The 27,445-nt window shown below is 35.5% G+C and overlaps 2 protein-coding genes and 1 non-coding gene across 3 annotated transcripts; all 3 read left to right on the plus strand.

Moving 5' to 3' along the window:
- The first annotated feature begins 1,893 nt into the window (after window positions 1-1,893).
- Window positions 1,894-12,107, plus strand: LOC104235294 (protein RETICULATA-RELATED 4, chloroplastic-like). Its single transcript, XM_009789021.2, has 9 exons — window positions 1,894-2,519; window positions 2,867-3,078; window positions 7,619-7,687; window positions 8,408-8,539; window positions 8,641-8,694; window positions 8,790-8,834; window positions 10,646-10,779; window positions 11,471-11,596; window positions 11,691-12,107. Exons 1-9 carry the CDS (start codon window positions 2,159-2,161, stop codon window positions 11,773-11,775), a joined length of 1,218 nt encoding a protein of 405 aa, XP_009787323.1. The 5' UTR covers window positions 1,894-2,158; the 3' UTR covers window positions 11,776-12,107.
- Window positions 12,108-14,067: 1,960 nt separating this feature from the next.
- On the plus strand, window positions 14,068-17,103 carry LOC104235295 (uncharacterized). Its single transcript, XM_009789022.2, has 3 exons — window positions 14,068-14,862; window positions 15,563-16,102; window positions 17,005-17,103. The coding sequence occupies exons 1-3, from the start codon at window positions 14,068-14,070 to the stop codon at window positions 17,101-17,103; spliced, it is 1,434 nt and encodes a 477-aa protein (XP_009787324.1).
- Window positions 17,104-26,327: 9,224 nt separating this feature from the next.
- On the plus strand, window positions 26,328-26,434 carry LOC138882428 (small nucleolar RNA R71). Its single transcript, XR_011404032.1, has one exon. It is a non-coding gene; the product is annotated as a small nucleolar RNA R71 (small nucleolar RNA).
- The last annotated feature ends 1,011 nt before the right edge of the window (window positions 26,435-27,445 follow it).

Consider the following 27,445-nt stretch of genomic DNA (forward strand, 5'->3'; position numbering starts at 1 on the left):
AAGTCAATCATAACTATGTTGGAAGAGATCATAGTGAAGGTAATAGAGAGGATGACTAATATGAGAGAAATAGCTACAAAATGGAATTCTGATATATCTCCTATGGCAATAGGGTACATTGAAGAGCAATATATAAGAGCCGCCAAGCATGAATATAAATGGAATGGGGTCACTAGATCTACTGAGTTTTTTTATATTCTAGGTGTTTTAGAAAGGGCAAAGTTCAACTGTTGGTGCTGGGAGCAGTACTGTAAATGCCTAGGCTACTACAACTGCATCAAGAGGTCATTTTGGTACTACTATTGATGGTGGATCTGCAACACAACAATTTGGTACTACTGCAACAACTAGATCTGCAACACAAAGAAATTCTGAAACTACTTCTGATGGTGGATCAGGAACACAACAATCTGGAACTACAGAAGAAAGATCAAGGACTCCTCAATAAATTCTTAAAACTTTAGGTGGAATGCCTAAGACTGATGAATTTGAAATACTGTTTGGTAAATCAGGGATAGTCATAGAGAGGGTAAATATGTGAAATTCTGTCCAATTGTTATGTCTAAATATTATGCTAAGTTCTGAAATTATATTTCTATTTAAATGTAGTTTGGGTTAAGAGACAGAGTCACCCACGATCCTAGGCAAATAATTGATGCTAGCCAGACCAATATTGATCTTGGATAAATAACACTTGTACTAAGGTGGAAAGGAACAAATGCAGTAACACAAAGGCAGCCTCAACAACAGGCTAGAAGGAGATAAACTCAGGCAACCCTAAGCCAATCTGAAACTCTTTCTTCAACTCAACCAAACCTGAGCCAATCTTAGTTCAACTTCAACCAGTCTTAACTATAATGATTTGAAGAAATATTTCCCTTTGTGAAAGTTTAAGTTTGTTAGTATCAGAACTTATTTGTAGGTTATTTTTTTGTGGAAGATTTAGTCTAAAATATTCAGAACATAGTTAATGAATGTTGTTTTGGTTTGGTTTAGGCACAATAGTAAATTGGTTTCTGCTAGTATGGAGATTTGACAGCCTACTTTTGACAATCAAGATGATTGTTTTGAACTTGTCTAATATATGTTCGGATGTTAATGCCAAGTATCACTTTTCATTGCAACAAAATACTTCATGCACTTGACATTATTATTGTTTGTTAAGAATAAACACACAATGCAAAGATCCTAAGCTAAAATTACACTATAAGGAGCATTGTAGCAACAAACGCAATTACATATTGTTTTCCCCTATTCCTTCGCTGCTCATTGACGCGAATTCTTGATATCAGTCTGGATATCACTTGCTTGTAATGATTTGGAAGAAATGGGTCAACCCACCTGAAAAAATTATAGCAACTGCTTGTACCATACTTTGAGCATCCTAAGAACCTTCTACCCGAATTAGTGGGCTTCTAGGTTATGCACACAATAACGTCAATCTCCACAACGACAAAATACACGACGTTCCATTACATTCTTGGCCTGAAGAATAAAATATCGACCTCGAGAAGAAAAAAACTGACTTGAATCTATAAAAAAGTTGAAGAGTAGAAGTGCTACAAAGCTTGTATAGTCAATAACAAAGGTTGTAGGCCAAATGAGGAAGAAGAAGCCCTCTAAATAGATGGGCCCTTGGGTTTATTACCGTTGGGCATTGAAAAAAGCTCATTCACGCTCCTGCCAGGCGTGACTTATACTCACAACTGACTAGGAATAATTGACGTTACATATATTGAGTCAACGATAGGAGGTGTTTATTAGTTCACTTATACTCAAGTTAAATGTTCACGTGGGAATTTTGATCTTCTCAATCAGCCAAGAAAGCAATGAGCAATGAATTATAAAGTTTCAGATTTAAATCTTAGCAAAGGCAAAAATCTAGGTGATTTCTTTCATTTGTTCATGCCTCAAAAGTTGGTAAGTCCACCTCTATTTGGTGTGCGCGTGAGCTTACTTCCCTATTTCTTCCTCATAAAAACCTAAACTCACATTAAACGCATCTCCCACTCTGTTCTGCAAACCATAGTACTGAACGTTCACTCAAACAGCTACGCTCACCTATTCAGATAGAAAAAACACACAACAGAGAGTATATATATCAACAGCAGCAAAAGACCAAACAGCAAAAAGGCATTAACCCAAAACACCATCAAACATGCCGATCGCCGCCGCCGCCGCCGTTAACTTCCATCCGACGACAACACGCTACAGCGGAGCATTCGCCTCACCACCTTCTTCACCCTTCCGCACCTCCGTTTCCATCTCTAACTCCGTCAACACACGTGTTACTTCGCTCTCGTTGTCCATGAATTCTATCCCTAATTTCACCACCACCCGCCGCACATTCCTACTTTTATCCTTTGCTGCTTCTGGCGGCAGCGGTGGAGACGATAATTTCAACGGAGGTAACGGAGGCAGCGGCGGAAACGGCAGAGGTGGCGGCGGCGGTGATAACGAGGAGAGCGGCGATCAGAAAAACAACAAAAAGGAAGCTTTGATGGCATTGACGGAGGCAGGTAACTCGCTGTTTTTACCTCAAACTCTATATATACACTGAATTTTTTCAAATAAATAAATAAAATACATATAGTAATTTGGACCGATTTAAAATCCTGAATTCCTCTCTGTCGTGCAATCATATTCTGTATTTACTAATTTAAACTGGATTTGGGTTATATATGCGGATTGTATTTTTTTTTTCTTTATACTATCCGTGAATTTTAGCCAGTGATAGCAGTTGTTACCTTTTTATTAGATTACCAATTAATGCTTATAATTGATCTGATTGTGTAATTGTTTTTTGCATTTTAAGTGCATGTAACTGAAACTCATTTAAATTTTGGATCCGTATCTGCTTCTGTAGGTAGGTCATTGGAGAGTTTGCCGAAGGATATGAAGGCGGCGATAGAGGATGGGAGAATACCTGGATCCATAGTATTAAGGTTCTTTGAGCTAGAGAAATCTCCATTATTGGCATGGTTGCTTCAATTTGGAGGGTTTAGGGAGCGGCTTTTGGCAGATGATCTTTTCTTAGCTAAGATTGCTATGGAATGCGGCGTTGGTATATTCACCAAGGTTGGGAATCAGCATTTAGCACTTCAAGTTTTGAAAATTTACTAGTTTCCACCCTAAAGTTCAATGCTTTTTTACTTATTTGGCCTTGATTTTAAAAATATTTGTTATCTGCCTGCACTTTCTTGACACAATATCGGCGACTTTCTAGTGGGGAAGGCATGCATTTGTAGGTGGTTGGGTACTTCTTTTTTGATGAAGTAAGGTATTGCATTATAGGCATCAAGAAGATGCTAAAGGTTACAATCTAAAACTTGGTTAACTCTTAATACAATAGGTGGTTGGGTACTTCTTAATTAACGGGACCTAACACCTATAGTACTTTCTTAACAGGACCTTACATCTATAGTACTTTCTTTAGTTTGTTAAATATTTGGCGAAGACCAAAAGTGAGCGCAAACTTAAAGGACCAAAGCTACTCAGGAGTATATTTAAGGGACCATTTTGAACCTGCCCCTAAATATAAGAGACTTTTCTTTCATTTTTTCTGTACTATGTTGTCATGCTGAAATGGTAAAAATTGTGATTTTACTATAGTTTTTAATGTCGTGTCTATTGTCAAAAGGTGAATTTATCTAGGTCATGTAACTTTGGAAGTTGGTCAAAATTGATTTTAATTATGGATAGATGGGGTAGTATTTGATTGTCCTTTTTGACACATTTGTAGTGATTTCCGAGATGGGAGACATACTGTAGGATGGAGAATTTTCAAGTTTTAACTGCCATGAAGAATATAATTTGGACGAAGTAGAGACTTTTACGCAAAAATTAAGATTGCTGCAAGAGGATAGAGTTGTTAGGAGTAAAGATTGAAATTTTGGGAGGATATAAGATTGAAATTTTGGGAGGATATTTGTTAATTTGGCTATTGTCTGTTTGCTGAAGTGTTGGAGTCGATCAAGAAACCATCATTGGGAGAGATTATCAGCAGATGAGCTTACTAGTAGGCTATGAACTCATCGGTTCAGACAATATGAGCGTTGACTCATAATAAACGAACAACAAAGGAGATTTATCGAGCTCAAATTATGTGTTTATTTTCTTTCGTTTAACTTTTAGGATGCATTCTTCTTGAAGCACACTTGGCTTATGAAGAAAAACGCTGTACTTGAGGAATTTATTTATTTTTTCTAAAAATAGGCCTTTTTCTTTCATTGTTTTGTGTTTGATATTAAGACTTTGCTGGTATTTTGATGTTAAGACTTTAGTTAAACCGTATTTGGGGTGAGGGAAAGGTGAAATCCTACTCTAGAAAAAAATTAAAATTTACATCTTTTGTTATGAGTAATAAGAACTATCCGGGAATTGTTGACAATAGGAGTAAGCTTACCATGTAGGAGAGCAAGATGATGAAAAGTGGGGAGTGCTTTGTGCTTTACTCTGCAACCTTCAAAAATTTATTGAACCAGGGGAAGTCTACAACTCTTTGTTCATCTCTTTCCCTTTCTTCAATCTTTGTTCTTTAAATAATAGTCAAAAAACATCTAGTTTCTAGATGCTTTCCAAGAATCCTTTCAAGTCCTTAACGTCCTCTGTGGTCATGCTAACGGTAAGAATATTTGAAGTTTTTTTTTTAGTTATAATGGAACATCGGGTTTCCTAACTTTTATTTTATGTATGTTATGCTTGGTAAAATGTCATGTCTGTTTATTGATCAGGTAAGATGAAATTTAATGAGAGTATTTGATTCAGCCTCTCCTTTCTCTTTGTTGTAAAGCTGGGGCCCATTTGGGTTTAAGCTGGATAGCCATGAACTCTGGTTGCACAGACCCCTCATCCAGTTGCAGTTTTGAGGGTCTTCGAGGGTTGGGATCGGGGTGGAGATGTTTCAGCAGAATATTTCAAAGGTTGTTCGTGGGCTTCTTTCGGAAACAACCTCTTTATCCTTCGGGGTAGGGGTAAGGTCTGCGTACGCACTACCCTTCCCAGACCCCACTAGTGAGATTTTATTGGGTTGTTGTTGTTTCGTGGGCTTCTTATATGGCCAAAGCTGGATTGCCCGAAGTTAGCTTCAACTTCCTTTTTTTATTGATAACCGTAGTGTACTGACCAGCTTGCGTACACCTCTCGACTAATTCCATTTTTACCTACTACCTCCCACCAATACAGGTATTGGGTAACTCTATCCACCAATGCTTGGACAGATGGGAAGAAATTACCTAGAGCCTGTTTGGAAAGCCACTTAGGAATTGGATTTGAGTGTAATTGGATGTAATTACACAATTAGGCATGTTAAGTAATTACTTGGTCAACATGGAATTGAGTGTAATTGGAGATGTGTAATTACACTCTCGAATTCTCAAGGGGAGGTGAGAATTGGTGGTAATTACTGTGTAATTACAAGGTTACTTTTGAATTTTTTTCCTTTTTGTTTTTATTTTAATTTATTTTCTTTATAACTTTTTATTTCTATTATTTTAATTTCTTTTTATTTGAATTTTTATTTTATTTTTACTTTTTAATTATAAAATATATTTTTCTTTGTACATTATTTATCTTTATTTCTCTACCTTTACTTCTTGCGATTACATGTAATTGCTCGTATATTTTATTTTTTTATTTATTTTATTTCTTCATTTAGCGTAATCGCGTTATTACTCTAGTTTTTGAAACTACACCTCCTAATATTAGAAATAATGAGTCATTAACAAACTTTGGCATATAATGAGTGATGTCATTAAAGTAGAACCTCATTGTTGAATGAGGTTATAAACTTATTATGTTTCGATTTTTTTTTTTTTTTTGGATTTTGAAATTGTATTATATTTATGGTTCCAACTTGTTTTAGTAGTATTGGCTTGTTATTTCATATTGCATGTTGTTCATTTTTTAGTTACAATTGATAGATTAGTTTTGTCAAATATTTGAATAATGTTATGACATTATATTTGTAAACATTAATTTATTTTATCAAATATGCATTTCATGATGTTCTTACAAAACGTATATTATTAATTTTATAATTAATTAAACTAAATATTATTAATTTGGAAAATATATATCATTTATTTTTACAATATTAATTATAAATATAATTACTAATTAATGCATATTCAAGAAAAAATATGTATCTCAAATACCAAATCTAATACCATTTATACTTATAAAAAATCATTTATAAACATATATTTATTATATTAAATTTTAACTTTTGATAATTAATTCATTTAAAATTTAATCTGACTATGTAACTACACTTGTACAACCAAACAGTACGCTTGTAATTACGCTGTAATTACGTTATGACAAACAAACAAGTCGTCGTAATTACTATATTGTGTTATTACTTGGCTGTGTAATTACTACCCTAGTAATTACATCAATTCCAATTATCGGGTCGTTTTCCAAACAGACCCCTAGTGTTTTTGCCTAAGCCAAGATTTGAACCTAAGACCTCATGATCCTCAACCCACTTCATTGACTAAATATATTGATAAGATAGCTTGGTATCCAAACATAAAGAATTATGATCCTTCTTGTGTACATAAGAAATTGGGTGGGTATAGGGCATATAACAAAAAGGGTTTCCTCGATCATAAAATAAAAAAAGAAAAAGCAGACAGGAAGAGTTTGATTCTTTAAACAAGCAGGTTTTGGCTTCTTTTTTAGCACCCTAATTCTCCCTTGGTTGCAAGTGAGCTTCAACTTCTTTACAGGAGAAAGAAATACATAGAAAAAGAAATTATACTCATATAGACCTAACGTCCTAACCAATATAGTTTCATGTGACTAGTCCGAGAAGCATTTGGAGCAGCTATGGAAAACTTGTTTCTCATGGTCGATAATTTCTATGTCCAATAAAGGACTCTTTTTCTTGTGCAAGCATGCACTTGCTTCATCTTTGCTTTAAGAAGTGGGAAATTCCAAAGTCATTGCTGTGGATTATGTTTTCTGTAGTGCTAGAAGGCAATCCTCATTGGCTGAATCCTCTTTTTATCGTCGCTTGCCAAAGTCCAACTGCTATATTTTCTTCTCTGGATTCATGTTCCTTTTCAGGCGTGCATAATTTACCAACCTTTGTCCCGCACATATTGCTTTCCTTATGGGATAGGTCTACTTTATAATTTTTATATTGGTAGCTGCACGTTATTATCTCTATTACTATGGCTTGTAACGTTACCATACTTGGCTAAGCTAGAGATCCATCTTTATATCTTTGGGCGTATGGGGTCCATAAGAACTTGAGTCGACAACATTATGGTTTTTCATTGTGCTGTATAGGGAAAATTTATTTCAAATGTTCCCATTCACCCCAATTAACAGGGACTCCATTCCCAAAGATCTTGAAAGTCCAGCATGATAGGCTATTAGGCTGCTCTGCCTGTCCTTGGCGAACAAAAAGAAAAACAATGTTATGTTACTTTTTCTTTGCAGATTATTTTCATGTTGTCTATATCTGTTTATGTATTAAAATTGTGATTATTTCTCTGTGCTTTTAATTGGTAACTCATTTTTCACCTGTGCGCTACAGCAAATTGCTGTTGCTTTCCTGCTGTCAAAATAGTACGAATATTTGTTTGTTAATTAATCTGCTTTATTCCAGACTGCTGCTGAGTATGAGCGCCGCCGGGAAAACTTTTTTAACGAGCTGGAAATTGTTGCGGCAGATGTGGTATGTTGCCCTTCTTCTGATTGCTAATATATACATCTGTTTTCTATTTTGATTTTTGTTTTTTGCTTGTAATGCTAATAGAAAACAAGATTTTCTTCCATGCGGACCTATTTTTGCTTCCTCTGATTTTATGCTGTGAGAATTATTGGGCTTTCATGGAGGCCGTCACTTTTGCGGGAGTAATTTCCTTTTATCCATATATGTTGCATTTCCAAAAACTTTTTTTTCCTGAAGTTCATCTATCTTTAAAGTAGATCAAATTCACTGCCCGGAACATTTTTCATTTACCTTGGACAAATAATTGATGTTTCTCTCCAAGATGTCATGTATCCTTGGTTAATGAGAAACTTAGATTTTAAATGGCAAATGATTGATGATTCTCTCCAATGTGTTGTTTATCCATTGTGAACGAGAAACTGATATTTTCATGGACAATCACCGATGATTCTCTCCAAGGTATTGTTAATCCGTGGTAAGTGAGAAGGTCAAGTTTTAAGAAGTTCTACATGTTTATCCAGAAATGTTTATCATTTTGTCAATACATGTACTTCTGAAGAAAATGGTGATCTTCCTCAATGCGGTTGAGCTGCAGAAATCCATTCCTTTCAGTGCAACTTCTGTTTTTAGGAAGAAGGAAGATAACGCCACACTCTTTATGGACCAACTATTGCTCTAGGTTTCACAGTTCTATCATTGATATTTTGCCTTTATTCTGCGTAGGTGATGGCCGTAATAGCAGATTTCATGCTCGTCTATCTTCCTGCTCCTACTGTTTCTCTCCGACCACGAATGGCAGGTGATGCTGGACGAATTGCCAAGTTCTTCTACAACTGCCCAGATAATGCCTTTCAGGTCATTAATGCTTATCATGTTAAATTTTATTCAGGTCATAAACACGGGGTTGTACGTTAAGAAAGGTTAAAGGATAAAATTTGACTTGCTATTATATACAGATGGCTCTGCCTGGAACATCGTACACGTTGTTGCAAAGATTAGGTGCAATAGCGGTATGTAATTCTTGTCTTGCTCTCATTCTTGGGAACTAAAATTTCAAGAATGAACTATTGACTAATAACTGGTTTTGATTGGATCAATTTTTTAGCGCAATGGGAGTAAACTTTTTGCTGTTGGAACTGCCTCTTCCCTGGTAATGTTCAAGTTTTCATTTTTTTCATTTTAGATGTGTTTGTGCTGAGACTTTTTCATCTTTACCTTTATCCATATATGTTACAAATGAACTCATTGTTGGTGTCGATTGTTCTTTCTTTTAAAGATCCTATCATCATTCATCTTTTTAGTGATTTGCTTGTGAGGTCATTATTGTTTTTGAAGTGTTAAGTAAATTTTATTGCTCCAGCCCTAAGGATGGTGCTGTAGCTGTACATATCGAGCAAAAACAAGATATATAAGGATTCTGTGAGGTCTAAAATTAATTTTGCTTCACCTACTAGTTCCTCTTTACCCCAAAGAAAATAAAAGCATACAATTGTACAATTGAGCTTAATTTTTTTGTATTGCATTGACTGTCTTGAAAACATCCCATGTTCTGTTCCTTCCATATTATCCACCATTTGGATTGGGGGGATTGTTTATCCACCATATGGATTGGGGGGATTGTTTATCCACCATATGGATTTGGGGGATTGTGTTCCACCATTTGTCTTCCTTGAATGCTTTCCCGTTCCAACATTTCGACATTTGTGCTGTAGTCTTGGGATAACCCAGTGAAGATTTACAATGTTGAGGAAGAGCTGCCGTAGTTGGTCTGTTGTAGGACAGTGTAGAAAGGGGTGGCTAACACTTCCAGGCTTCTCACCACATAAGTAGCATCTTCCCCTTTGAGGTCATTGCTGAAACTTCTAATCATATAGAATGCAAAAGGTTCAATATTAATCTAAACCTCAGCATGTACTGTACGTTCCAGGTCTCCGATACCCTTGGCTTTTTCCTGATAACAAAAGTTTATGAAAAAGAATACAAGGGTGTTTAGTGTTTCATTCCCCTATAATTAATTGCTTCTTTGTTGTCCAATGCCTCAACTTTGGTTGACCATCCCTTAATGCCCTAAAAGTACCTACATTTTGTACCTACTGTACGGTCTACTGATTTCTTATTGGGCTCAAAGACACTGGATTTCTTCCTGCATAACTAGTGACTAGTGACACCGATAACTGAGTCAATTGAGCCATCATACTAAGCTTAAAAGTGAACTGAAAATAGAATGATAATGTTTTACCCAGCCCATTGCACCATCAAACTCATAATAATTACCAAATACTAGAAATATAATGTTTTATTTTGAGCTAGTTTTTCCTAAGGAAAATTGCTCTGAGAAAAGCTGAAATTTGAGAAAAGCTGAAACTTTTCTCATTTATGCCAAAATGTATGTGGCAATACTATTTGCGGATTTTGTATAAAGCCACGGAATGGCTAGAAATTTTGAAGAGTGTATGTGGATGGGTAGAGTAAGGTCTGCGTACACAATACCCTCCCCAGACCCCACTTGTGGGATTTTGCTGGGTCGTTGTTGTTGTTGTTGTTGTATGTGGATGGCTATATAGCACGGGACCTGGGGTCCATTCCTTATGCTGAGGCGGAGCTTAGTTGTTGTGCACCAATGGATCTCACTCACAGCAGCCTGGTTTAGAACTTTTATCCTAAGATAATCACATTGACCCAAGATAATGTTGAAAGTTTTTGGAAGGGAAAAGAACAATTTTTTGACTTGAATCACCTCACTGTCCTGTGATTAATGTTTTTGGCATAACCTCTGTCATTAATTCGCAAAAGAGTCCTTGATTCTATATTAGAATTTTTATTTAACTTCACTTCAAGCATATCACTAATATTTTCGTTCCTGCCTTTTGTTGATTATTGTTTTCTTTCGTGGACACGATTCTTTGCACAATGATATGGGTCCTAGAGGTACCTAAATGAAATTAATTTCTTTTCCACCAGGTTGGCACAGTAGTGACAAATGCAGTACTAAATGCTAAGAAGGCTGTTAATAAGTCCGAAGAGGTGGAGACTTTGCCTGTTCTTTCAACCAGTGTAGCTTATGGTGTTTATATGGCAGTTTCTAGCAACCTTCGGTGAGTGTGATTGGATGAGTTTGATCACTTAATCATTTGTGTTTCAGTTATATTGAGATCTTCATCGTTTATGATCTGCGCTCTCATGTTATAATTTCTCTCATACTTGCCTTTTCTCAAAATATCACAATTTTTCTTGTCCTAAGAAGCAAAATAGAAGCTCTAGTCCAGTAATGCTTGTTTTCATTTTTGCATAATTCCACATTCTTTCATATATTAGTCCAAAGGATATTCCTCCAATATAAGCATCTTTCTGAATGGAATGTCACTGGTCACAATTTTGTATTGTATCATGCAACGTACCCTTTTACTTTCTATACTTAGAATCCAGAAAAATCATCTTATTTTCCTCGGTGCGGTACAGCTTACTGATGTAGCTTGCGTGCAAAGAGTATTTCTCATTGTTCGAATGAATACAGTTTGGTGTTCCAGGGCGCCAGTCCAGTTGGCTTTCACCCCCTCGCCTGTTATCCCGGGAGGGGCTGTTATTCATTTTTCTGTTTTCTTTTATTCACTATTCTGATGTCATATTTTGTCAGGGCTCTATTCTGATCTGTCTGAAAACACCAAGTGTAGATATCTGGATACTAATATTGTCAACCCAATACAATTACAACAACCCCCCCCCCCCCCCCCACAAAAAAAAAAAAATCTGCCAATACATTTAATGGGCACATTTCTTCTTTCTCAGATATCAAGTAGTGGCTGGTGTAATTGAGCAACGAATTTTGGAGCCCATGCTACACCAACACAAGTTGCTGTTGAGTGCAATGTGCTTTGCTGTTCGAACAGGCAACACATTCTTGGGTTCACTGTTGTAAGATACTTCACTCCTTTCACAAACATTACAAATACCTCATATTCCTTCAACTCATTAATCACATAACAAAACCTCGACAATTGGTGTACAGGTGGGTCGATTATGCTCGTTTGATCGGAATTCAAAAGGCTCACGATGAAGTTCCTATCCAAAAGGCTCAGGAAGTTGAGTCATAGGTACATCCGCTTGGTTTTGAATTCCGAAAGGTCGATGTGTGCTTGTTAGACCATTTGACATTAAGTAGGTTAGCGGGAAATGATTCGCTCTAGCAGAGGTTATAGACCTAGCATCTTCTTAGGCCTCTCAAGTATCTATACGTGTATCGTAGTTTGAAGACCTTATGATGTTCCTTTTTGGGTTGAGATATCTTCTGCTAAGTCTTTGCTTGAAATTTTCTATCCTTTCTGGTACTTGATAAGTACCAACTACAGGATTGGATTCTGATTGTAACTCAAATGCAACGTTCATTTGAGCAGATTCATAATAAGCACACAGTTTTTTTCGCGCTTGGATACGTATTGATGATATGCTTTCTTGAACATGAACAGCTTTCTTGAACATGAACAGACTTATTGCAGTTCAATCTCATTATGCTTTATACTGGTGTTCACATTTGTGTTTAATGATCAGTTTGTTTTCCACTACTAAAAAGTAATAAACATTTGAGTCCACTTAATTGCACTACCCTCCCCAGATCCCACTTGTAGGATTATACTGTTGTTGTTTCGAAGTGTTTAGGAGTCGTTTAGTTTGTACTAAAAAATAAGTCAGTGTTGCTATTTACCAATGAATAAAAATCAGTACTTCGTATTACACTATTTAATTTGACTAGATATTCAGTTACTGGTTTATAAAGTGGACAAAGTTGTGTTTGGCGTAACTACTGGGTTACTGTTTCATAGCCAGTATGATTAGCCGACTCGCTTTGACTAAGTTAATAGTCTAATAATCAAGCAGCTAATGTGAGGATTAGTCTTTTTGAAGCAATTAATTCTCTGTTAATTATCATAATCTTGTGATACACGGTGGATAGTCTTATGAAAAGGAGTTAATAAGATTCAATTCGAAGAAATTTCTAACTTAAAGAAACAACGTTGACTTGCTTAATTTGAAGATGTGTCACATGAGTCTAGAAACTCTATAAAGCAACCTTCACTTATAAAATGGATATATTTTAATTAGAAAAGAACATGCTGACCTAGCTAATTATTTTGTTAATCTTATTTACTTTTCCACATTTAGTTTAATCCATGTTAAATGAATTATTTACTCATTGATTAAGACTTTTCGAGTTAAAGCAACATGATTAATACTACTAAACGTAAGTTCTTATATATATATATATATATATACGTTTAAGAGTTGGGAAAAATTAGATACACTCAACCAGAAGTCATAATATGATTTTATGTGGCACCGTTCAATTTTAAGAGTCAATCTTCTTAATTTTATCGGACATATAATCTTTAAATTTTTAGAAATAAAATTTTACTATATATTTTAAAACTATATAAAGTACTATGAGTTACACTAATTAATACTTAATTCAAAATATTTAAAAGGCATACTAAAAAATTGCAGTAAAGAAAAAAAACTTCGATTGACTCTTGAGATCCACGGTGCTATATAAATTGGGACTAGAGTATATTTTTGGGAAAGAATATGTTGACATCAGAAACTACAGTGCTACAAAGATGCAATATTTAACTTTTAGCAAAGGTATTTTTTCTATTGTTTTGAGTGTTGGGATTAGAGATACTAAAGTTTGTCTTAGTTTTAATCATAGAGTTCGTCGAAAGCTAACAAGACAAAATATATTAAGACAGACTATGAGCTTCCAAGAAAAAGAGTGTATTTTTAATAGGACAGAAGGGAGGGTTAATTACTCTTTTTTTTTAATTGAGCTTAACTTTTATATATTGATAATGTAAATTACGTTGTCAATTACCCTTTTTTTAAAATTGAGTTTAACTTTTATATATTAATAATGTAAATTACATTGTCAATTAACTTAAAAATAATTTTTAATAATAAGTGAAATTAGTAACTCGAAAAGTAATGCAAGAACCTTTTACAAAAAGTTAAATTGTACTTGCTAGGCCGATGCACGAAATATCCTGCGTTTACGTAGGGTCCGTAGAAGAGCCGCACCCCAAGGAGGTGTGATGTAGGCATGCGACCTTGATACAAGCATCAATGACTGATTCTACGACTCAAACTCGCGACCTATAGGTCACACTTAAACAACTTTACCGTTACTCCAAGACTCCCTTCTTAATGGTAAAATTATACTCGATGCATAGAAATATTTACACAGCCAGTAAATATAACTTAAATTTTGTTTATTTAAAACTTTCACATAAATACTCCTTGCACATAACTCATACCAAGAACCAAATGAGCATTACTTCACAATTTTCTCACTCTCTTTTTCTTCTTCTTCTTCTTCTCTCTACGGTCTCTCAAACATGTCTTCATTTGACAAATCTAAAGTGATTAGCATTTCCAAAACAATTCTTATTTGTGGTTTAATCCTTTACATAACCTTTATTATCTTTTTTAGTGACTCTAATTGTCAATCTTCTCAACTTTTCTCTTCCTTTAGATCAAAATGGGCACCATTTAATTCTCAATCAAATGTTGCACAAACCAATATTGCCACAAATATTAGCCACCTTGTTTTTGGAATTTTAGGGTCAGAAAAAGCATGGCATAATAGAAAATCCTATATTGAATCTTGGTGGAGACCAAATATTACAAGAGGTCATCTTTTACTAGATTTTCCTCCTAAAGATGATCTTTTACCTTGGTCAATAAATTCACCACCTTATAAAATATCAGATAATGTTGTAAAACTTGTTGCGGAAACCAAACATGTTGATCCAACAGTTTTAAGATTAGTTCATGGGATTATGGAGGTGTTTAGAGAAGAACATGAAGGTTTAAGATGGCTAGTTATGGGGGACGACGATTCAGTGTTTTTCGTGGATAATATGGTTGATATTCTCGCACAATATGATCATACGGAGTATTATTATTTTGGTGGGCATTCGGAGTTTATATTGTCGAATTATTGGTACTCATTTAATCAAGGTTTTGGTGGTGCTGGATTTATATTGAGTTATCCTTTGGCTAAAGCATTAGCAAAAGATATGATTAATTGTCTTAAGAGATATAATTATTTGAATGCTGCTGATAAAACTACTATGACTTGCATTGCTGATATTGGTGTCAATCTTTCTCCTCTTCAAGGTATTCATCAGGTATGTTAATTTCTTCCAAAAAAAAACAAAGAAATTTACTCAGCGGTTTCTCTCCTTTCTCTTGAACTTCGAACAAAAATTCAACAATAAATATAGTTGTCTCATCAATAGATAGGAATAAAAGATTTTGTCTAATATTCTTGAAAATCCTCACATTCACCTCCATATTAAACATGCCAGCCATGAAGGAACATTACGACTATATCCTTATGGTAATATAAAGCCTTTTAACAGTGGCGTAAACATATTTTTTTTACAAGCATTGCTGACATGCATATTGTTACGTTTAGAGGAGGAGCTAGAATTTAAAGTTTATGAGTTTGGAATTCTAGTCCGTTTAAGTTATCGGATTTTATATTAATAATTTATACATATTCAATAGATTTCTTAAAAAAATATAGGATTTGAATTAAAGCTACTAGTTTTGGCCGAACCTATAACTTGTGTTCTAGCTCCACCCCTAGTCATATAATTCATATTGTACATCAATGTGGGTATGTGTTTAATGAAATTCTTAAGCTTTACTTCCAATCCCAAATTAATGTTTACTTTACATTATTTTTCAAATAGTGTCAGTCTATTTATATTTACACATTATTTAAAAAAAAAAATTAATTATCTGCATATATACATGTACATTTGTTTTCTTTCTTCTTTATTACTACTAATATATATATACTTGGAAATTTATAACTTGCAGATTGATCTGCGTGGTAATATATCAGGATTTCTATCATCTCATCCAAAATCTTTATTAATGTCCCTTCACCATTTTGACATGGTTGATCCAATTTTTCCCTCAATGGATCGTTCCCAATCAATTTTCCACCTCTTAAATGCAGCAAATTATGATCAATCAAGAATGTTACAACAAACCATATGCCACAAAAGATCAAGTAATTGGACATTTTCAATTTCTTGGGGATACTCAGCTCATATTTATGAAAAAATTATGCCTAGAAGTTGGATACAAAGACCTATTGAAACATTTAAAACATGGCAAAAAAGTCCTAATCCACCACATTATATGTTTGATGTAAGAAATCCTTCTTTGGATCCTTGTGAAGCTCCTCATATATTTTTCTTCAAATCTATTGAGAAAACTCCAAGAAATGAAATTCTTACAACATATATTAGAGCACGGCCTCGAGGGATTGGAGCTTGTTTATATGCTGGAAATTTATCTGCAGAGTATGTTTCGGAAATTCATGTTTTTTCACCAGCAATTAAACGCATTGAGGTAAGTCTTTCACTTTCTATATCTCTCACTACTTTTTTTTCCCTCATAAATTCTCAATAGTATTTTTAAAGCCAAAATTTAGCCGACTGAACTAATGATGAATTATTCATGGAAATCAATGTGGCCATTTGCACAAATGACCATTTTTTGAGGCCAATGCATAAATTTGTCTCATGTTAGTCCAGTGTGCTAAAATTGTCTTCCAAAAACAAAATAAATCATATGCTGTAGTCCTTATTTATTAGGCGAATTACCTCACTGTATTTATAAATACAGTCGCGTGAATACATCAGATACAGTCAAGTAGCAACAAAATTGTAGCTACGGCCAGTAAATATGGATATTGTAGCTATCAAGTTAATAGCCACTTAACTATAGTCATTTCCGAAAATTCCTCTATTTTAAAGCTGAAATTTAGCCCACTGGACTAACGAGGGACAAGATTTAAAGAGTCATAAAAAATGGCCATATGGTGCAAATAATCCAAATTAATGTGAATTTAATAAGAAGATCTGTTCATTTTGCTATGACTTGAAAATTCAGGTAACATAAATAAAGAGAATAATTAAAAATCTGCAAAGTTACATAACTATTGTCATATATAAACAAGGAAATAGAAAGCAATGATATGCACATTTCTTTCTATGTTTTTAAAATAAATAATAACAAGTTGATTTCAAGCAGACGGCTATTTAACTTATTCTTGTACAAAAATGGACAAAAATTTTGCGTGGATTTCATCGATGAATGTCGACGTTATTCATAAAGAAATATTAGATTATTAGTAGTAAATTTATAGCCATCTAAATTAAACCATTAATTACAAACAAATCTCTATTCTAACCACTATTCTTTTATTTAATTATTTATTCTCTTATTTATATTCTTTTTTTTTCCTCCAGATTGATAGATGTGAATGTTGTGACATCATTCATGAGGCTGGATCCAATAAAGCTGATGTCAAGTATAGAGAGTGTAAGACAGATGAGATAATAGCTTGATCAACTAATAACGTTATTGTAAAAGCAATTATGTCAATTTATTTTTCTCATTTTTACCAATTTTTCCAATAGAAAATTGTTATATAGTATTTTGAATGGCTCAAATTCATACATATCTGGCAACTATCTCCAAAGGAATGTTGTCATTTTTTATTTGATTTCATTGAATGAACAACTACACTTGCCACTTGGGATCTTCATCTTTCTCGTTCCTTTTTCTAAAAGAAAAAAAATAGAGGTGGAGCTGGAATAAAGATATATGACAAATATTAATATAAAGGATATTAAAATAAGGAAAAAATATAGTTGGATTTAAAGTAAACATAACTTACAAAAAAGAAATACTAACAACCACTTGGATCTCACTCTCGTGAAGTGCTATCCTAAATGCATACTGATTCATCATCGACGGGTGATTTTTGACCACATAAAAAAAAATCTCGTTCTATTTATCTTTTTTTCCTTCAATTAGTTAGTAGTAAGTAAGTTCTCTAAGTCCCGAAGAGAGAAAAGTTAAACTACTCCTCTATTTTAAAATAAAGGACTTGAAATCGGATTGTGGTAGGTAGGTGCACGAATAATATAGGATAATTGAGAGCAGTTTCCAATGTGAGAGGAATTCGCCCTAAGGCCTTATGAGAGCCTTAAAACAAACTAAAGGTGTCTAATGGGTGGGCCGGGCCCGATCGAGAATAAAGGTGACCGGCCGGTTACAAAATCGGGCCAATTACCGATTTTTCATATCAGGCCTATCTTGGTAAAAATTGAACCGGAACGGTTATAGGTCTAAGGGGCCGGGCCGGGTTTATGTAATTTTTTTTGTATTTTGTATAACTATTATAATTTTATATTAACTTATAGTATAAATCTTATACTGGACACTAGAGTGTTATAATAACTTGATATATAACTATAAAGATCAAGCTTCAAAGGCTTTCATAGTTTCATTTCGAATTTTCATTGCATAATAATACTTCAAATTAATCTAACAAACTAAAATATTAAGTATAAATACGTCTAATAATTTTAAAATAACACAAATTATCTCAAATCAACTTAAATACAAATTTCTGAAGGACGCTCAAGACAACTCTTCATATGCGTCCTTAAACAGCCTGTGCCCACCCACTTTAGACGAAGATTTAAGACTCGACCACAGTTCTTGCACTTTACTTTGTGAACTTCTTTATTTTCTTCTACCACATCAAGTGTTCCGAAACATATGAGCGCACTCTAGAAGTACGGGGCATGATTTAACTTGAATTAAGAATTTGAGTTTGAGAAATGACAGATGAGTGAAGAAATAAAGAAGAGGGGGGGGAGGTGTATTTATAGTTTTTCAAAGGGCAAAATTAGTAATTACTAAAAGTGTTATTTTTTAAAAAAAGGGGCCCAAAAAGGGCTATTCTTGCAATCAGCCCATTGGGCAACATTCATATGACTTAAAAATTCCCCCCCAGAAAATAGCCTTTGAATCGGTCCGGGACGGTCCGGTTAATCGATTTAACAGTGTTTTTATTGAGCGAATTTGACCGGTCTGGTTAACTGAATTTTTTTTAATACGGATCAACCCCCTAACCTAGCCCACCCGGCTCCCTAACTACCGGTCTGGGTTATTACCGGTCTGGGCCGGTTCGAAAATGGGTCAACTCAGCGTATAAAACAAACGGATTTTTTTCATGACTAAATTTATCATCTCTTTCCTAAAACGAAGGATTCCCCTTAGCTATTCTTTCCTAAAGTTTTCTCTTTCTTAAGTACGCTTAGTCCTTATAAATTACCTAAATTGTACGTAGGGGTACGTGCGAAGTCTTCAATGAATACCGGAAAATTGACCAAGTATTATTTCACTTCCTCTTAGTTCAGGCTATTACTTAGCGATTGTTCATCTTCCACTGCCCGAGGCCTTCAGAAAGAAGGCGTTCTTTTACATTGCACTTCTTCATGTCTTGGTTCACCGTCGTTCTAAATAAGTCATATAGTTGATTGAGAAAGCGCCGCCCAAATGTGCTCATTGAGCTGGTCCCCGATGGCGGCTAAAATCATCTCAAAGCTGAAGTGAAGAAAAAAACTAAGTTATTGCAAAAATTATAGGTATACTAATACCCTAAGGATATCTTGATAACTGAAGTTCGAAAAGGTAAAAAAATTAATCGATCTTTCAACCACCAAGTGGTATGGCGAAATGAATGATATTCCTCTATCCTTAATTAAGGTTTTCGAATTTGAGTCCTAAATTTTAAAAAAAAAAATAATAGAGAGCGCTTTACCTTTAAACAGATCCTACACGACATGAATATAAATAAAATAAAATTGAACGACCTTCCAAGAATGAGGATTAATTTGTAACACAAGCTAATCTATATTGATAGTCAACCGGATTCTCGTCTAATAAATAATAAATAAATATAATATTATGTATATATAAGATAACTTTTTTTTGACTAATAGGGATCATATTATATATATATATATCACATATTAGTAGAGACAATATTGTTCATATTGCCCGGAGGGGCATTACCTACTTGGCTATTACAAATCAAAAATATGTCTCTAAGGACATTTTTGTTACCAAGAGCTGCTAGTCTAGAGCAAACATCTTTGTTAACGAGCCTAACTACATAAGTCTTGCCTTCAAAGTCTGATTTCAAGACATTGGTTACAAAATCAGGAGCGTAGTAGATAACATTGAAATCCCTGTTGTTGTTGCCACTCAGCGCTTTTTTAGCCAGCATGTGTGCCGGCTTATTCGCCTCCCTGAAAATGTGTTGTATTCCCTGAATCTTCACCTGCCTCATTAACAACCTGCACTCATGAATAATGTCATTTAGCATTATCATTCCATTATCCAAACAGTTAATGACATCGGTTGAATCTGTTTCTACTTCTAATTAAGTGAATCCTTGTCTAATGGCAGTCTGCAAACCAATTTTCAAGGCCATTAATTCTGCCTGAAGCGGTGTTGTTCTTGGGATGTTTCCATGGAAGCCAACTATCCATTGGCCATTGCTGTCTCTGAATACTCCACCAAATCCACAAAGCGATTGGTCTTCATTGAAGGAACCATCAATATTAAGCTTAATGAGTCCTCTAGGGGGTTTACTCCACGTAACGTTTATTGAAATTTTTACTGACGTTGTATTTTGTTTTTCAGTTAAAAGCTTAAACTATATTGTTAAATTAATAGCACTTTTAAGGCTAGCTAAGTACGCATAGTTATTGTATAAATTGTTGTTTTTGTTAATCTAAATTGTCCATATGACAAAGGGAAATAGATCGTGCTATGTGATAATTGGGTTTTTAAAAGTAGAGTTATGGTATCGAATATAAGTTAGCCAACTATTGACACCATTCCAATTTTTGGGATTAATTCCTAAGTGTGACCACAATTGTCTAACTGCCATGCATTCCAACAAGACATGTTTAATAGTTTCCTTATCAGTTTTACAAGTAGAACATATAGGATCAATGTTTATACCAATATGGTCTAAGAAGCTTCTGGTTGGAAGTCTATTATGGTAGCATTTCCATAATAGAAATTTTAACTTGTTTGGGCACTTAGCTTCCCAAATCCACGTAAAATCCTTGTTGCATTCCATTTGACTGCCTAAGAGGGAGTGGCATGATTTGCTCGTAAAGAGACCATTGGTGTTCAGCGACCAAACAGGTGTATCATAGGATTTGTTTGTGGAGTGTGTAGCATTTATCTTCTTAATAATCCCTGGTTCAAGAGTCATTGAGAGCTTTGATAACTATTGCTCCCAAATGCACACGCAAATATACGTGGTCGACAAGTAATATAATGATAAGTTGAGTGTCAAACCCACAAAGACTTGTGTAAACTACTCACTAAATTACTAAAATTGTTATTCAATCCAGCTAAAATCAAAGTCCAATAATATGATTATATTATACTACAATTCTAAATAATAACTAAGTTATCAAGTAACGAGTTGATTGTTGTGTATTCAGTAGAGACAAATATTCCAGGGTTGTGATCGATTTACCATTCGTATTGTGTTCTAATTATCTCTCCATTTCATATAATTCACTCGTGGTTTCTAATTAATCGATAAATGCTCTCATAGCCTTCTCCCGAGGACTACTCACCTATTCTCAATAGATTAACGCCTATATTCCTATGAAATCAATCTATTAAGAACGCATTAAGATCACAATATTTAATTAAGCATGGTGACTAGGTATATTCCTATCCTAACCACAAATCCGCTCCCCCTAAGGGTTAAGATCAAGCTCTCTTCAATTCTTCTCTAATCTAAACATGGCTTTCCCAAGCATAGCATAGATAGTAAATAGAACCTAACTGCTGGCCAGACAATTAAGCAATTCAACACAGAATTGAAGAAACAACCATATATGAGTGAATTATAACCAAGGTCAAGCTAATATCAAACAATAATATTCATGGCTAAATCACAACCCTAGAACAATGGGTGTTTAGCCACTCATAATGTAATCAAACAATTGCATAAGTGTTGAATCAATTGGAAATACTAGAAAAAGATGAAAAAAACTGAGAATTCTTCGCTTCCTCACGATCCCATGTGTATCTCTACTCCAAAGTGGCGTCTCCTCTCTCAAAAATAGGTTTAGTCTTGCTTTTATATCAGTTGGGTAGGTCTAGGGCCGAAATAAACTTGTCCCGGGCAAAATAGGACACATTTCACGTCACCAGCGCCCAGCCCGGTGCCAGGCGCCCTCCACGGCACCCCATTATTTGTGCATACTATTTTTGGCACCACAGGTGGCGCCAGGCACTGCCTGTGGCGCCCTACTGGCCCTTTTTCCCGGTTTCGTTCGTGTTGGCTCAAATCTCGCGCATTTTTTCCTGTTCCGTTTAGAATTTGGAAAAACGTAAAACATGAAAGTTGTAACCCTTTGAGTTAGGTTTCCAATCATATATTGTGGAGCCAAAATGGAGTTCTGAGAAAAAGGTTTGTATTTTACTAGACAGTGCGCAATGTGCCCTCTCGAGTCTTCGTTTATTCTTAACTATCAAAGTTGACCCCTGACACGATCCCGACTTAATTCCTTGGGCTTTTACTCAGACTTCAAAGCTCCAAATCACTTGAATTTATTCCATAACATCTATATAGCTCGGAATCACTCCTATAAGGCATAAAACACATCGTTAGTGCAAAACATTAGTGATTAAAGCGCAAACTCAACTAAAGTGTAGTAAATTAGAGTGTAATAATAGACTAAAATACGTAATTATAGCCTATCATCAACACCCCACACTTAAACATTGCTCGTCCTCGAGCAATTGGACTATCTAATAACCCCCCCCAACTACGTACAAGTATCAATTATAGAGGATCACTTTAACTTTTAACCACACACTATACCCTTGACTATGATCAATACCGGCACACAAGCATGAACACACAAAAATTCACATTCTTCCCGTTTAAGCAAGGCCAAGTATAATATTTTAATTCAATAATTTCCAATAACCTAATTGTCACCACCCAACCTCACAAGCCGACTTGCAACCACTAAGTACCCTCAATTTATGCACTTACCCAACAAGAAAGTTACATCATTACCAATCATTCATGAGATCATGTGCCCTCACCAACAAACCGAGAGTGAATATAAATTGGTCCACACATTCAAATATGCTTTTGAACATAATTTAAGGACAACACATAATTGAACAAAATTCGCTCACTCTCACAAAGAATTCATATGCATCCCGTGGTCGTTCCATAAGCTTGCCCGTAGTGTATATCTCCACTAATTTAAGCTAGCCAAATCTAGGATCAATTAGGACTTTTAGGTTGTAATGTAGGCTAAGGGACGGGTAGGATATATTTAAAAATAGTGACTCACCCTCCTAAGTACTTTAATACACTACATTTACACTTCAAGCACATATTCTTCTCAACCAAATCACTTGCCATATACAACATAACCCTCTTTTCACTTAAGCACTTCTCTATTTTGTCACTAGCACAAATCAATAAGAATTGGAGGTGTATATTTTTCTACATTATTTGAACTATCATATTTTTTTTCTCTTTTCTTGCAATTTTTCTTTTCCTTTCTCTCTCTTTTTTTTCTTCACACACTCCATACATTAAAGTTCATCGGCTAGTGACTTTTAATTTCAACTTTAGTGCACCAACGAGCCCTTCCATGTTTCCACTCGAAAACTACTCCCCAATATCTCACCTTACTTCTTTTAGCGACTAAGTACCTTAGAAGGTAAAGGTTCAATCAATATCAAATTAAGAACAAAATAGGGGTATGACTTGTAATGTGGGTGCCAAAAGAAAGGTCTATAGGCTCAAAGAGGCTAGCAATGGAAAATTCTATTATTATGTGACAAGCACATCCATGATCAAGCAAGAAAATGCCTACGTCATCTCCTAGATTAACACAACTTACAATTTTGCTTCAATTAACACACGGGGCAAGTTCTAGACTACACATGATAGCATAGAAAATCACAAATCCTCATACATACATATGACTCAATCAAGACGGTTCTGTTCAACTCTCAAGTCAAGCAAGCACAATTAAATGAGAAATTTAAGCAACATTGCACTATGAAGCATACAAGTCAGACAACTGAGAAAAGGCGTCACAAAATAGGCTATTTACTTTACTTAGGCTTCACAATTCAAATCAAATACACTGGAAAATAGAATGTATGTCATAGCCTAATGTGCCAACATCAACCATGTCAATGAGTATCTCAGAATGACTCAGTTCCTTCCTAAACTACTCCTAAAAAGAAATTAAAGTGCCGGATTCGAGCTGCATCCTTGGAAAAGAACCAGTGCCCAAAGAAAAACCAAGGAATACTACCTAGCTATTCAAAATTCAAAATAAAAAATAAAAAATAAAAAATAAAAAATCTTTTTGGTGTTTTTAAATCGGACTTTAATCCCTCAAGAAAATTGTCCAAAAGATCCATCGTCGGAAAAATCCGAGCTTTTTCAACTTTTTATTTATTTATTTATTTGTAACCTAGACTATGTCTACTACGAGTTATAAAAGAAAAACAATTATACTCCAGAAAGTAGTTTCCCCACCCCACACTTACATTATGCATAGTCCTCGATGCATGATCATAGAGAAATATTAAAACAAGGGTGAGAAATACTCCCTGAGACCCTCTCAGACATAGCTCGGACATGATCCTCAATATTAAGGGCTGAGACGACCCCACACTTAAGATCAAACATGCTCCTCAACTTCAACTTTGAGTACTCAGACTCCCCCTACTCTGTAAAATAAAAACAACACAAAACTTGACACTAAAGAAAATTAATCAATAGATAAAAGATATACAGGTTGGGTTGCCTCCCAACAAGTACCTTATTTATAGTCGTGGCACAACTCTGCTATTCTGCTCAGGCTGGGCGCTTTCTCTTCTTCTTTCTCCCATGAAGTCTAGCCTTTTTGCACGCTCTCGGAAGGTCTCCTCTTTCATCTCTGGTTATTTTCTCAATCACCTTAACACGCTCAGCTGGAAATACCACCTCCTTTAACTCAGTTGTCCCATCTAGATCACTATAATTCATATAAGGACTCTGTTTATCCCCTTCAATTCTACTACAGTAATCATGCACAAGTCCTCATAATGCTTAGGAAGCTTAAGTACCTTGTACACATTAAAAGTGACCTCCTCATCGCCAACTCTCATTTTTAACTTCCCTGCTCTCACATCAATAATTGCTCCACCAGTAGCTAAGAATGGTCGCCCCAAAATAATGGGCACTTCCTTATCTGCATCGTAATAAAGAACAATAAAATCAGCAGGAAGAATAAACTTTCCCACTCGAACTAACACATCCTCAATAATTCATTCGGGCATGACTAGTGACCTATCTGCTAGCTGTAAAGTGACTGTAGTAGGTCTAAGCGCCCCCAATCCGAGTTGCTTGAACAAAGAGGATGGCATCAAATTTATATTGGCCCCTAAATCACACAAGGCTCTACCAACTTCTTGTTTTCCAAGAGATAAAGGAATTGTGAAACTCCCAGGATTCTTCAACTTAGGAGAAAGTTTACTCTGAACTCTGGCACTGCACTCTTCAGTAAGTGCAACTGTTTCAAACTCTGCATGTCTTCGTTTGTTTGCCACAATATCTCTGAGATACCTTGCATACTTAGGAACTTCCTGTAAAATTTCCACCAAAGGCAGATTCACCTTCACTTGGCTCAAAATATCTAGGAATTTCTTGTACTTAGCATCATCTTTTTGCTTCTGCAGTCTTTGTGGAAACGGAGGTGGTGGCCTAGTCTCAATTACTGGCTTGGGTCCTTTATTATCTTTCTTATTCCTCTCAACTGGCTTGGGAGCTAATTCTCCTTCAGGATGATCTGTATTCTTCTTTTTCTTTGGAACTTCTTCTAGTGCTCTTCCATTTCTCAAGGTAACCGCATTGACTTGAGCTTTAGGATTGCGCTCAGTATCACTTGGAAGAGCTCCAGCCGGTCTAGTGTTTTGAGCACTAGCAAGCTGTCCCATTTGACGCTCCAAATTTCTCACTGTTGTGGTGAGGGCTTGCTGTTCAACCATCACTTTCTGAGAGAGGGCTTGCTGTTCAGCCATCACTTTTTTCAACATGTTTTCAAGGTGACTTGTAGGACTCACTTGTTGTTCAACCTGAGGTGGTATATATTGCTGTTGAGGTGCCTGAGGCCTATATTGATTCTGAGGACCTTGGTTTCCACCCCAAGAGAAGTTTGGGTGGTTCCTCCAACATTTCGAAATGTCCGCTTCAACCGCTGTTTCACCTCCCAAAGAGCAAAGTTTTGTAAGTGTCCCCATACTGATTTGTTTGGCCTCGATTTGCATTACCCACAAAATATACAGACTCTGGATTTGCTGGGCATAGATTGCTCATGTGACCCTCTCCACATACTTCACAAAAGCTTGAACCTGTTGTACCTGTTGCTTGTTGATACTCAAGTTCATCTGGTTGACTTGATTGGTCAGTGTAGAAATCTGTGCTGATAATGCTGAGACGACAACTAACTCAAGACCCCCTGTAGACTTTTACTCTGTGTGTCTGCCCATCTCTCCTTGCCAATCTGAATTTCTCTCGGAGAATTTGTTCAATAATGCATATATCTCGTCAAAGCTTTTCTCCAACACTTGACCCCCAGCTGCAGCATCTACCACGATCTTTGTTTCAGAATGTAGCCCTTCTATGAACGTGTGAGCTAACACTTCATTCGTCTAATTATGATGAGGACAGTCTCTGAGTAGCTCTTTGAACCTTTCCCAAGCTGAGTATAAATATTCTCCCGCTTTCTGTTTGAAGGCAACTATCTCACTTATGATCTTTGCAGTTTTGCCTGAAGGGAAGAACCTTGCCAGAAATTTTCTTGCCAAATCATTCCATGTTGTAATTGAATTAGCTGGTTCTACCTTTAGCCATAGCTTAGCCTTCCCCAACAGAGAGAATGGAAAAAGTGTGAGCCTCACATAATCTGGAGTGATCCCGTTAGTGATATAAGTATCACTAATCTCCAAGAAGTTCAGAATATGCTACTGTGGATCCTCGTGTGGAAGACCCATAATTGCCCGTTTGCATGAAACAGTTGGATCATGCTCTGTTTCAGCTCAAAGTGCCTAGTGATTCTAGGCTTCACTATGCTGGAGGTAACATTAGGAATACTGGGCATTGCTACTTCCTGAATAGCCATATGTTGCTCTTCTGCCATGTTCACAGGAAATTGAATGAGTGTTTGAATATTATTTGTATCCCTTGCTTCCCTCAACCTCCAGTGAAATGTTTTCTCAGGTTCGGGGTCAAAGCCGTTGAGTCTGTCCTGGCTTCTGACCCTACGCATTCAATCAAAGTTTCTGAGATTAGAGCAACAATCAAGTAACGTTAGACTAGACGAAATAAACAATTAAAGCAAAAACTAGAAAGTAGTTTATATTCAAGCCCCCGGCAATGGCGCCAAAAACTTGTTGCTCCCAAATGCACAAGCAAGTACACGTGGTCGACAAGTACTATAATGATAAGTTGAGTGTCGAACCCACAGACACTTGTGTAAACTACTTACTAAATAACTAAAATTGTTATTCAATCCAGCTAAAATCAAAGTCCAATAATATGATTATATTATACTACAATTCTAAGTAATAACTAAGTTATCAAGTAACGAGTTGATTGTTGTGTATTCAGTAGAGACAAATATTCCAGAGTTGTGACCGATTCATCATTTGTATTGTGTTCTAATTATATCTCCCTTTCATATAATTCACTTATGGTTGCTAATTAATCGATAAATGCTCTCATAGCCTTCTCCCGAAATACTACTCACCTATTCTCAATAGATTAACGCC

Source organism: Nicotiana sylvestris, chromosome 11 (assembly GCF_000393655.2).
Source record: "Nicotiana sylvestris chromosome 11, ASM39365v2, whole genome shotgun sequence".
NCBI lineage: Eukaryota > Viridiplantae > Streptophyta > Magnoliopsida > Solanales > Solanaceae > Nicotiana > Nicotiana sylvestris.

Bases quoted from the DNA above. Each gene is read 5' to 3' on its own strand.
- LOC104235295 (XM_009789022.2), top strand. From the start codon at position 14,068: ATGTCTTCATTTGACAAATCTAAAGTGATTAGCATTTCCAAAACAATT. The intron at 14,863-15,562 runs GTATGTTAATTT...TATAACTTGCAG, and splicing joins CTCTTCAAGGTATTCATCAG to ATTGATCTGCGTGGTAATAT. The intron at 16,103-17,004 runs GTAAGTCTTTCA...TTTTTCCTCCAG, and splicing joins CAGCAATTAAACGCATTGAG to ATTGATAGATGTGAATGTTG.
- LOC104235294 (XM_009789021.2), top strand. From the start codon at position 2,159: ATGCCGATCGCCGCCGCCGCCGCCGTTAACTTCCATCCGACGACAACA. The intron at 8,695-8,789 runs GTATGTAATTCT...TCAATTTTTTAG, and splicing joins AAAGATTAGGTGCAATAGCG to CGCAATGGGAGTAAACTTTT. The intron at 8,835-10,645 runs GTAATGTTCAAG...CTTTTCCACCAG, and splicing joins TTGGAACTGCCTCTTCCCTG to GTTGGCACAGTAGTGACAAA.